This window comes from Hydra vulgaris, chromosome 02, assembly GCF_038396675.1.
Source record: "Hydra vulgaris chromosome 02, alternate assembly HydraT2T_AEP".
NCBI classification, from domain to species: domain Eukaryota; kingdom Metazoa; phylum Cnidaria; class Hydrozoa; order Anthoathecata; family Hydridae; genus Hydra; species Hydra vulgaris.
This window is the reverse complement of record NC_088921.1, coordinates 24,422,826-24,435,763: the sequence shown is the minus strand read 5'-3', so window position 1 is coordinate 24,435,763 and position 12,938 is coordinate 24,422,826. Positions and strand designations below refer to the sequence as shown.

The 12,938-nt window shown below is 27.3% G+C and overlaps 1 protein-coding gene across 2 annotated transcripts in view; it reads right to left on the bottom strand.

Annotated features, from left to right (window-relative positions):
* The window catches only part of LOC100212788 (cysteine--tRNA ligase, cytoplasmic), a 46,924-nt gene that overhangs the window by 15,439 nt on the left and 18,547 nt on the right, over window positions 1-12,938 (bottom strand). For both annotated transcript variants that reach the window (XM_065790383.1, XM_065790384.1), the window contains exons 7-10: window positions 8,919-9,002; window positions 648-698; window positions 452-541; window positions 210-298 (exon numbers count right to left, since the gene is read on the bottom strand). In XM_065790383.1, coding sequence (XP_065646455.1) covers window positions 210-298; window positions 452-541; window positions 648-698; window positions 8,919-9,002 — 314 coding nt within the window. The remainder of the gene's footprint in view (window positions 1-209; window positions 299-451; window positions 542-647; window positions 699-8,918; window positions 9,003-12,938) is intronic.

The following is a 12,938-nucleotide window of genomic DNA, read 5'->3' as shown; positions in this document are numbered from 1 at the left end:
CATTATCCTCTTCAAAAAAAAAATTACTAAACTATTAACAAAAATTTACTACAGGGAAAATGCAGTTTTTTTTAGTTTCTCGAAAGTTTACAAAGTTGGACTTCCGCCCTTTTAACATTCACCGATTCATATATACTATGTATATTTTAAATGTATATACTGCTTTAGTGGTTGTTTTTTTCGCTTATGAAAAACCTTAAAATACTAACCCAAAACCATTTTCAATAATACGTTCAATGTATGCAACAATCTCTGGAATGTACTGACTTACTCGAGTAATTATGTCTGCAGGTCGAATCTTGAAAAAAAAAAAAGAAGAATGATGGAACTGACAAAATTACACTGTAAGCATTTTAATAAGTTTATAAACTTTATTAAGTTGGGGAAATATAATTTTTCACAATCAAAAAGTTTTTTGTTCAGAAACAATTAAAGAAAAAATTTTACTAACATTTAGAGATTTCATATCCTCATTGTATTCTTTTTCCCAATATTGAGTTAACTCGCTGAATATACGATGCTCAGTTATGGTACTGCCAAACTAAAAATTAGAGTTAAAGAAAAAAATAAAAAAAAGATCATATATTATACATTCAAATCATTCTTTTTGTTAAAGCTTTAAAACATTTAAAAATTTTAAGCAATACCTGTGCATCAAGCCACTCAGATAGTGGGTCATGTGATTTTAATAACAAATCCTAACAAACAAAGTCTAAATTATTGATTTTAATAAATTATTGATCTAAAGTATTTATGCAAAAAAAATTAAACAACAATATATAGATATATCTATTCTTTCTTTATATATAACTCAGGCCGTGCAAAGATTAAAAAACTAAATTTTAAATGTCATGTTAATGCAGCAAACTTAAGTATAATAATCAGATCTAAAATATAATTTATGGCGTCGACAACTTTTTTTCAACATTTTTTTTTAACCCATATTTATAACCCGTTTTTTTTAACCCATTTAAAAGATTAAAAAATACGATTGTGTTTTTTAGACATTTGCTTATTTATTTAAAACAGATTAAAAAAATATTATAGTTTATTATTTTTAATATTATATTTTCTTTCAAATATATAAGCAAACCTTAAATGTTGAGTCTATCATTAATGATTGTTAAAACTGTTGATAAATCAATCATTATATCAAAACAAAATAATTGAATTTTTAAAAGCTAATGTCCTATTGTTTAGCTAAAATTAAATTTTTTTACAACTTTTAATCTTATTTGTTTACTGACTTTTTGTCATTTAAATTAACAGAAATAAATATTTCATTTTGTAAATTATATGGTAAAAATTTAAGACAATGAGAAATTATAATATACAAATTATAGGCATATAACTGAGTAACTTAATCTAAAATACTCACATGTTTACTAAATAATGTTTTTTTATAAAGATATATATTTTCATTGATTTTTATTATTATTGATTTTAGTTTTGTTTATTAAAATTGATTAATCTTATACTGCCTAATGATGCTGATTAGCATCACTATTTCTATGCTTTTTTATTAGCTTCATGATCAGCATCACTAATTGTTTCTCAAGGATAGTAAAAACTATAAAACAACTTTATTATCGTTTCAAATATCTGTGTTATTGTTTCACTTTTAAATGTTCTTGAAAATCGCGCTAAAATGAACAACTTAGTATTTTTTTCTCGAGAATTTTCAATTAATATCTGAGTAGGAATTTATTTTTGGTTAGATAATCATTTTTTTTTTTTTTAATGATAAAATTTGTTTCACAGTCCTAGAATAAATGTTACATTTATGATTGAAATTTGAATATGTGATGTCAAACCATGCAACTCAAGGTGTTTGTTTTCTACTTCATGGGTTTAAATTGTTGTATCCTTACACTGTTATTTTCATTTTATTAGGAATATTTTTATGCTGATATTAAGAATATGTGCATGAAAATATTTAATTATGTGAAAATAACTTATAAAAAATATTTATGAGATAGAGTAAATTTAATAAATGCAATAATTTTTTATATTTTGATGTAACAGATTGCTACCCTACCATGAGTGTTCAATCATTTTATGGGAAAAAAAAAACTCTAAAAAAACTATTGCAAGAATAATTCCTATTGAAAGTGATGACAGATGTCTGATGACAAAAAGCATGATAAAGACTAAAATCCTCCTGTAAGTAATAATAAAAGTACAGAAGAATGCAGTGATATTGAGAACTTCCATCAAAAACTAGAAAAAATGACAGCATATCTTCAACTAGAACAACAAAAACTCCAATGGAAAACTACAAAAGATGTAACAAACAGAAAATTACCATTTTCAGGAGATGAGAATCGAGGTGCTCATTAGGGTGGATTGAAAAACAGAATTTTTTTTTAAATTGCCTTGTAATAGCTCTAAATATATGCTATATAATAAAATATCACTGAATTAACAAAAAATTTCGAAATTAAAATATTTTTAGAGTTGCCTCTAGTCCCTTGAACATTTTAGGGCACCTAATATTCTGGGAAAAAAATTTTTTTCAAAAGTAGATCAACCTGGTACTCAAAAGAAGTGAAATTTTATAAAAAGTTCGAAAATAATAATTGTTTTATAAAAAAACTTTAAAAAAAAAAATATTATCGAAAAATCTGTAAAAATGCACTCTTTATTTTTAGTTAAAAAACCAAAAAAAAAAAAAAGTTATTAAATGCAATGAAATTCAAAATAATAATTTTTACATAAAACAAATATTATTTTCAAACATTTTATAAAATTTTGCTTCTTTTGAGTACCAGGTTGGTCTACTTTTGAAGAATTTTTTTTCCCAGAATATTAGGGGCCCTAAAATGTTTAAGGGACCAGAGGCAATTCTAAAAACATTTTAATTTCATAATTTTTTGTTAATTCAGTGATATTTCATTATATAGCATATATTTAGAGTTATTACAAGGCAATATTAAAAAAATTCTGTTTTTCAATGCACCCTAGTGCTCATGTCCTAGGGTAAAAACTTCAATTCAATTTTTGAGTCATTATTTCTTGTTACATTGGAGCAGCATATTATTGAACAGAATAATCTTTATGCAGTTCAAACTTGTCCTGAAAACACTGCAGCTAACAGTAGCAGAATTAGAAAAGTTTCTTGGCATAGCCATGTGGCTAATACTATTCAAGACATCCATACAAGAAAGTACAAGAAATACTGGAATGCCAAATATAAAGTTGAAAATGTGTCAAAAATTATCAAAGTCAACAGGTGGGAAGAAATCAAATGTTTTATCCACTTCAACGAAAATACAACTTTAGAGCTAGACGCCAATCTGCTTCACAAAATTAGGCCACGCTTGACAGATACTCAATTGTCTGAACACAAATCCTAAGGAGCAATCTTTGTGTGTAGATAAGCAAATAGTTCCATTTAAAGGTCATAGTCACTTAAAACAGTACATTAAAAACAAACCTCACAACTGGGAATATAAGATTTGGGTACTTTCTGGTAAATCTAGTTTTGCATATGACATGGAAGATTGTACTGGTAAAGAAAACCTAGTCCTCCCCAGTGAAAGTGATCGTGGACCAAGTTTCAATGTCATTGTGCACTTGGTCTGGCCTATTCTAGCTGTTGGACACAAACTGTATTTTGATATTTAGTTATTTTACAAGCATTGATTTAATGGTTTACTTAAAAAATCAAGTATTTCAAAGCATGGGAACTGTGAGGGTAAACAGATTGCAAGGTCTTTCAGCAAAAACGGAAAAGGATCTGAAGAAGACTGGCTGTGTATCCATGGCTGAGTACTTAGCTGATGTTGATGGAGCAACCCTCACATTTATACAATGGTATTGCAATAAAATGGACAATCCACTTTCGACTTACCCGAGTAGAGTCAAAAATAAAAGTGAAGCAATGGTTTTTGGCAGAGAAAACTAGAAAGGAAATTGATTGCCCACAGATAATTTACACTTATAACCAGCATATGTTTTGATATTTATTTAATATTTAAATGGTTATGATTTGTTTGATAGCTTGATAGGACTTAATTGTATCACCATTTGATCAAAGAAATGGTATCATAGGTTTTTTTATTATCTGGACATGGCCGTAGTGAATGCATGGCTTCAATACAGGCAAGCTTGTTTGCAACAGAACAGTCTATCAAAAATGCTCAGATTGACAGAATTTGAAGCTGAAATGGCAGAAGGTAATTAATAAGTATGAATGAAACTTTTTTACCAGCTGATATAGAAAACTATTTTTTTCTTCATACCTTATTTAGTATTATTTTTTCTTTTTTCTTAATACTTTTTCTTTTTTCATTATTTTCAATTTTCTTATTTTCCTTTTATACATATTTTACTTCTTTTCATTCTATTATAACTTTATGCAAAGCAAGGAAAAGAACAATTAAAAAGAGAACTGTAGGTCAGCCAAACTTGGAGAGTCAACTTCAATCTATCACAAAGAAGGCACGACATCAACAGTCACTATTTCATTTTCATACGAAGTTACAGTTATTTAAAAATGAAATTTTCAAACAATCATAAATGACATTTTTATCTTTTTAAATTTCAATGATTTCATTTATTTTGAGGAAATTATAAAAATGTGTTTGATTGGTTATGTAGTGCATGCAGATGCCAATTGGCATATTTTGATCATTTTCCACCTCTGTTGAAAAAAAAAATTTAATGATGATACTTTTATTTTATTTTGTTTTTTAACCCAAAGAAAAAAATATTTTTACTTTTAATCAAATAACAATTTTTTTATTCATGCAATAGAGGGTTAAAACTAGTTTTTCTATTGCTGAATATTTCAATTAAAAAGAATTTTTCTTTTCATCTGAACTTATTCCATTTGTAAACAATAAATATACTATATGTATTATTTATGTAACTAAAAATTATAAAAGTTTGACAATTATTAACTATTATTAATTATTGATAATCATCAGTGGTTTTTAAAAAAAATCTTTAGACTTATTTAAATATTACCAAAAACAAACAAATTTTGGAGTAACATAAACAGAGCAGCCCTACACGAAATCGCTGTACGAATATATAAAATGCACAATGCGTATCACTTTATCACAAGGCGTACATTAGGGTTATAACTGAAAATTTAAATTTTGTTTTTCCTGTGGTCACAAATGAAGAACATTTCATCATTTGTGACCACAGGAAAAACAACTGGTTATTTTATTTAAAAAAAACCTATACCGCCATTTAAAAAAGCAATTTTAAAAAAGAAAACTGAAATTTTAAGTGTTAAAATTTTAGGTATATTTTTTAAAGGGAAAAGTATTGTTTATATATATATATATATATATATATATATAATATATATATATATATATATATATATATATATATATATATATATATATATATATATACATACAGGCTATATATATATATATACATACTATATACATACTATATACAGGCTATATATATATATATATACATACAGGCTATATATATATATATATATATATATATATATATATATATATATATATATATATATATATATATATATATATATATATATATTATATATATATATATATATATATATATATATATACATACAGGCTTAGGTGGGAGTAAATGAATGCGGGAGCGGATAAAAGCTCTCATTAAACAAACATAGCAAGCCATGTGAGCTGATGCTCTAAACAGCTTTTTTGAGAGCTTTTGTTTTTTGAGCAAGTTATTTGTTTATTTATTAAATAAATTGCTAGTTGCGAACAATATTTAACAGAATGTGGGTGAGAGCGAGAGCTAAAGCTCCTGCTCTCTGTCGAGGCCTCTCTCTCTCTCTCGCTCTATATATATATATATATATATATATATATATATATATATATATATATATATATATATATATATATATATATATATATATATATATATATATAAAATATATATATATATATATATATATATATATATATATATATATATATATTAGGGGTATGACTAAAAAATTTTTTTATGAATTTTCAATTCCCCAAGTCACTATGAGTGGAGAAATTATATTTATAAACAAAAAATATAAGAATTTGATGTTAATTTTTGAAAAAGATCACCCCCAAGCTGAAAATAACTTTTCCTATCTTTTTAGTGTTATTTTTATGAGTTATAAATAACGTAATAGACATACAAAAATGGCTAAAAATATATCTGAAATTTTTTCTGAAACTAATAAAATGCCAACAAAACAGCATACCATCAATCAATTTAAAAGTTTGTCATTAAATGTGAAAAGCAGAAAGGAGAGAGTTGCAACTTTGACTAAAGAAACTGAACTAATTTCGAGAAAGCTGAATATTCCAATTCTACAAGGGAAATCAGCATCAGAATGAAAAACAGAAAATGTATTGAAAAAACTTGACAAAGATAGTCGAATGCCCGGAACTCAAAATTTAATCCAATTGTTTTACATAACTGATGAAAAAGGTGAATGGTTGTGTCAGGATGATAAAGAATTTTATGGTCTGCAAATGCCAACAAATGGAAGGGCTGGATATTGAACCACAATTGAAGATACTGAAGGTATTCATCCAAGAAAACTAGTGTTGATAATGAAACAAGCGTCCATCAGCCAAGACCAAGATTTGGATGAATCAACTAGTGAAGGAGTCATTCAGAAACTGAAGAGCAGTGTTCCAGCAGAGATAATGAAGCTGAAGATGTAGAACGTTTCTCACTTCATCAGCTGAAAGACAAATAACAAATTTGGCTGTAAACTTAGTGATTTCTGCGAAGATTAGTATGGAAAAAGCACACAAAGTCTGCAAAACTCTATCAAAAGATGGAATTTCTATTCCTCCTCCAACTCAAAGTGGTGTCTACAATGGTATAATGAGAGAAGGAGAAAAGTTGAAAGCAAATTATATGGAGAACTTAAAAAAAATGAAAAGTGGTCTTTGCACTTTGATGGAAAGCACATAAAGAAAATGGAACATTAAGTAGTTGTTTTGAAAAATGAGAAGAGAGAGATTAGACTTGCTGTTCTCGAGCTGATGAATGAAAAGGTGAAACAATATTTAATGTGATAAAGCTTGTGCTGGATGAATATGAGCTGTGGCTAGCCATAAAAACAATTGTATCTGACACAACATCTGAAAATGCAAGAATAAGAACTGGTGTAGTAACACCATACTTTAGATACCTCCTTTAAAACATGTCATGAATGATCTATTTGAAAGATCGATAATATCACCGAATCTTTATTACCTTTTTGTGACGATTACTGCAAAAGTATGAGAACCTGAAGTTATTATTTCAGAATACTGGAAATTTTAGTCCACAGAGCCAACACCGATTCCAACACAAGGTCAAATACATGTGCAGAACATGCTTTAAAAGTGATGCAAGATTAAGTATCTTTATGTCATAGCATAGAAAAACTTAATATTAAATACTTATTGTCAAATACATTGTAAAAATATTTTAATTATTTGTTTTATGGGTTTTCCGTAAAGTCCTGGAACAAAATTATATTTCTTACAAATCTTTGATTTAAATGGGGGGTGAACTTTTTTGAGATGTAGTATAAATGTTTGATATTTTCTTGATTTTCACATAAAAACTCCACTAAATTGAGTATGGGGATACAGAGTTGCAAAATTGTCATACCCCTAATATATATATATATACATATATATATATATATATATATATATATATATATATATATATATATATATATATATATATATACATACATATATATATATATATATATATATATATACATACATATATATATATATATATATATATATATATATATATATATATATATACATACATATATATATATATATATATATATATATATACATACATATATATATATATATATATATATATATATATATATATATATATATATATATATATACATATATATATATATAATATATATATATATATATATATATATATATATATATATATATATATATATATATATATATATATATATATATATGTATATATAGATCTACAGTTTGTTGTCTTTGGGAAGAGCGGAAGGAAAAAAGTGATTCTTACGCCAACACATACGTCACTTTTAATTACTTTTGACTTTCATCCAACATTTGCGTGTTGGACGAAAGTAAAAACCATTAATTTAATTACAAATAAATCGTTTTTAAAAAAAACCACAAAAACGCAAATCTAATTGACCAGAATGTTTTAAAAGCATTCTGAATGTTTTTAACAATATAAACAATGTTTTTATTTTTATTTTTTTTAATAAAATGTTTTTATTTTTAATTTTTTTTACTGTAAATCATGCGCGGAGTGTTGCTACATCGACTATCTTATAGCCTGACTCGCAAGGGAGTGCTGCTACATCGACTGACAAATAGCCTGATTCGCAAGGGAGTGCTGCTACATCGACTGACAAATAGCCTGACCCGCAAGGGAGTGCTGCTACATCGACTGACAAATAGCCTGACCCGCAAGGGAGTGCTGCTACATCGACTGAGGGTTTGGTTGGGGCAGGCAGTCTATCATTAATTAAAAAAAAAAATTCCGGTCTTGCATTTTAATTTTTACTTTTTGTCAACAAAATATGGAAAAAACTTTCGGACAACATCTACAGGTTGTATATATACATATATATATATATATATATATATATATATATATATATATATATATATATATATATATATATATATATATATATATATATATATATATATATATGTTATATAAACAAATTTTGTAAACTAATGAGTGAGAAGCATAAATGTTTTTGTTTTTAATAATATTTAATCATAACCACAAATTTGTAAAAAATGACTTAAGTAGTGTTCAAATTAAGGTGACTATATATACAACTAGTGAACTATAAACTGAATTTAGAAAGTTTTAGTAATTACTAACAACAACTAATTTGAAAATTAAAACTTTTTTACCTCCTTGAGGTGGTCTATTTCTGCTGTTGATGCTCCAGAAGAAATTGCTTTTCTAAATTGATCTTCACAACTGACCACTGACTCCTAAAAAAATATTATCAACAATAAAATTTTCAAATGAAACACTCATTTTATTATCATTAGTTGGTTTAAATTCTTGACTAGATCCAATAAGAACATACGACCTGCGTATGGCTAACATATGCAGTATTTAATAGGGATGTTAAAAATTAGGTCATGGAAAAATTTTCACTAACAAATAGGCAATTTTTTGTGGACTTTAATAAAGAAATGAAATTTTACCTTAAACTGGCCCCATAAAATTTTCAAAAAAAACTTTTTTTTATAAATTGCATAAAACACCGGGAAAAAAATTAAAAAACTGGATTCATTTCTGACTGGATTCAAAACATTCATTTGTTAAAATACTATTTTAACAAATGAATGTTTTTGTTATTTAAAAGACATATACCAAAAATTATCATGTTTCATTTTCATGCTTTGTGCCAGACCTGTAACCATTGTTACTCACAAAAAAAAAGGGGAGGGGGAAGACATTTCTCAATCCTTTTTGGTTATTTCAATTTATTTATATTTTCTCATTATTAGAAATAACCAATAAGGATTGGAAGGGATTTAGCAGTATTAGCAAGAAAACAGAAACGTGTTTAACAAGAAAAAAGAGTGTAAGTTTTTTATTGTAGAGATTTGTAAGTTTTAGTTGTAAGAGTTTAAATATAAAAAGCAAAATTTTTCTCAGTGATTTAGCTACTTTGTAATTTTTTTTGTATAGTTGTTATAGTATTTTTAAAAACTTTTTTGAATCAAATAGCAATTATGTAAGATATTCAATGTAAATCGATTAATTTTTAATAGAATTTAAAAATGAGAACAAGAAAGAGATAATTAGAGCCTGTTCACAGTGGTAGTGGTTGTTCCAAGCCCAAAAAAAGCTGATCATAACAACAAAGAAATTAAAATTTTATTATATCAACTAACATAACTTGCTTTATTTTTTATAGAACTATTTTGGGCAAGAACTGACCACAAGACAATCGTTAAAGCTATCAAGATGAATAAGTTTATATTCAAGGAAGACAAACCAAATGACATTGCCTTCATCAGAGATCAGATAACAGATCGCAAGATGTGTATCAAAGATCTGGGCAAAGCCAGAGCTGACTATTTAAAGCAAAAAGAAAAGAGAGATCTGGAAAGAGTGACTAATAGAATGCCTTCTATTTTAGATGCTCAGGATTCAGTACTTAATACTTCAAGTTTATCTGACACACTCAGTTCAAGTGGCAGTGAATATCAACCTTGTCCTGCCAAAAAAAAACACATCATATTCTGAATCTCAATATATTGACATTAGCAAAGACACCATATAAAACACAATGAAAATAGCTCTGGGAGTCAACATATGTGCCAATAAAATCACAACTACTCTAACAAAGTTGGTTATTAAAGGGGGAGATAATCCAAATAAGCTGCCTCTTTCATATTCAAGTGTATATAGAATGAAAAATAAGATACTTGATGAAGATTTTGAAAAATTAAACAAAATTATTGCAGTATCACATCAACCACAAGGATGGCAAGCTTGAATTACATTTTGATGGCAAAATATGAAAGGATTTAACACCTGAGCACTATGACCAAGCAAAGGACAGGAACTGTGTACTTGTAAGTTTTGATGGAAAAAAATGTCTGCAAGGTGCACCAGGCATTGACTCTGGCACTGGCCTAAACAAGTTTAATGCAATCAGTGACCTTTTGAAAAAGATGGACATAGCTGACAATGTGCACTCTATATGCTTTAATACTACCAGCAGCAATACTGGCAAACTGCATTGAACTATATACAGGTGAATAAGAATAAGAATCAATTTTTAAACTTTTATTACTAACTTTATTGTTTGAATTTTTAAAGTACTATAGTTTTAGTTAAGCATTTTACTTCTGAAAAATTGTTTATAGAAAGTAGTTTATTTAATAAAATGGCATCTTGGTTAAGTAAATGGAGAAGTGTTAAACGATTAGTTAACGAGAAAAGAAGAAGAAAGTAAGAATAATGTTTATTCTGGTGATAAAAATGTTCCTGTTGACAGTTATGTTTATGGTGGAAGTGTTTTAATGAGTTATGACCAAATAGTTAAAAATAATGTTACATTAACCTCTTGTACTTATGATGATTTTGATATCTCATGTAATTCATCTTATGATACAACTGCATCTAGTACAAATAATGATTTTTAAACATTGAACTCATTTGATAAGCAATATAATGAATTGGAAACAACATCACTATTGCAAGATCTGGCATCTTGGGCATCCCAAAATAGATTGACACAGATAGCAATAAATGAAGTATTAGGTATCCTAGTTAAACATGGTCATTCCAATGAACTACCAAATGATTCAAGAACCTTACTAAAAACACCAAGGTCTGTAGAAAGTGTGAATATATGTGGAGGGAGTTATGTGTACATTGGAATTGCTTTAGGAATCATAAGAACCTTGAATGAAAATAATGGTTACACAGAAAAAAAAATAGAATTGACTGTTAACATTGATGGTTTGCCTTTGTTTAAGTCCTCTTCTACACAGTTATGGCCTATTCTTTGTAAGTTTAGCATTTTAAACCCATTTATTGTTGCACTATATTGTGGTGAGAAAAAGCCAAATAATGTTGATGACTTCATGAAAGATTTCTTAACAGAGTATGATTATTTAAAAACCAATAACTTAATTTACCATGATCGATCCTACTTAGTTTCAATAAAGTATTTTACATGCGATGCTCCAGCGAGACAATTTCTTAAGTTACTTTAGTTGTGAGCGGTTCACAACACAAGGTGAATGGAAAGGAAGAATGGTTTTTCATGAACTTGATTGTTGTAAAAGAACTGACGATAAGTTCAGTTTACTAAAATATCCTAAACACCAGCTTCGACTGAGTCCTCTAATAAGTTATGGCATTAGTTGTGTGAATCAATTTGTTTTAGATTTTATGCATTTAATATGTCTAGGTGTGGTAAAACAACTTATAAGTTTTTTAAACTTTGGTCCGCCCGTATGTCGTCTTTCCCAACTTCAAATTAGTAGAATTTCAGAAAGTCTTGTTCAATTAAATGGATGTATGCCAAGTGAGTTTGCAAGGCAGCCTAGATCATTAGAAGACTTCAAAAGATGGAAAGCAACAGAGTTTCGTCAATTTTTACTTTATACTGGACCGGCTGTTTTAAAAAAACCTTATCAAAAAATTTCTATGCCCATTTTGTCACACTTGGTGTAGCTATTACAATTATGTCATACACAAGTGTATCAAAAAGGTCAGAAGTAATGTTAGATTATGCAAATGAACTTTTACTGTGGTTTGTGTCTGAGGCAAAAGTTTTGTATGGACAAACATTTACATCTTATAATGTGCACACTTTAATCCACCAACACGAGGACATAGTAAATCATAAAACAAATCTTTATGAATTATCTACTTTCTCATTCGAGAATTATATGTACATATTAAAAAAGTTTATTAAGAAATCCCAAAATCCACTTGCACAAGTTGTAAAGCGTTTGTCTGAGATAGAAACATCAGGGTCATTGTTTTCTTCAAAAGCTGTTTTCACCTGTTTCAATAAAAGAGAAAGATCGTTGGTTTTTACTTGAGTCAAACAATTTTGCTCAAGTCAAAGATATATTATATAACAATTTATTTTTTGTGTGATATACTTATCAAATATCAAATATCAAATCTTATCAAATAAAAAGTTTGTATACAAATCCATGTGATTCAAAAAAAAATAATATTGGTTATGTTCAAAGTAATGTTTGTATGAAGCAGAAAGTTTTGCATAGATCTGCATTTAAGTGCAAAGTGGCAAGTTTACCCAATTTACCAAATGATAATAGTTTTGTACTTGTGCCTCTATTGGACAAAGTTCATTGGTCATAGACTAAAAGTTTTCTTCTTTTTACATGTGTAGTACTTAATAATTATATATCATTATATACGTG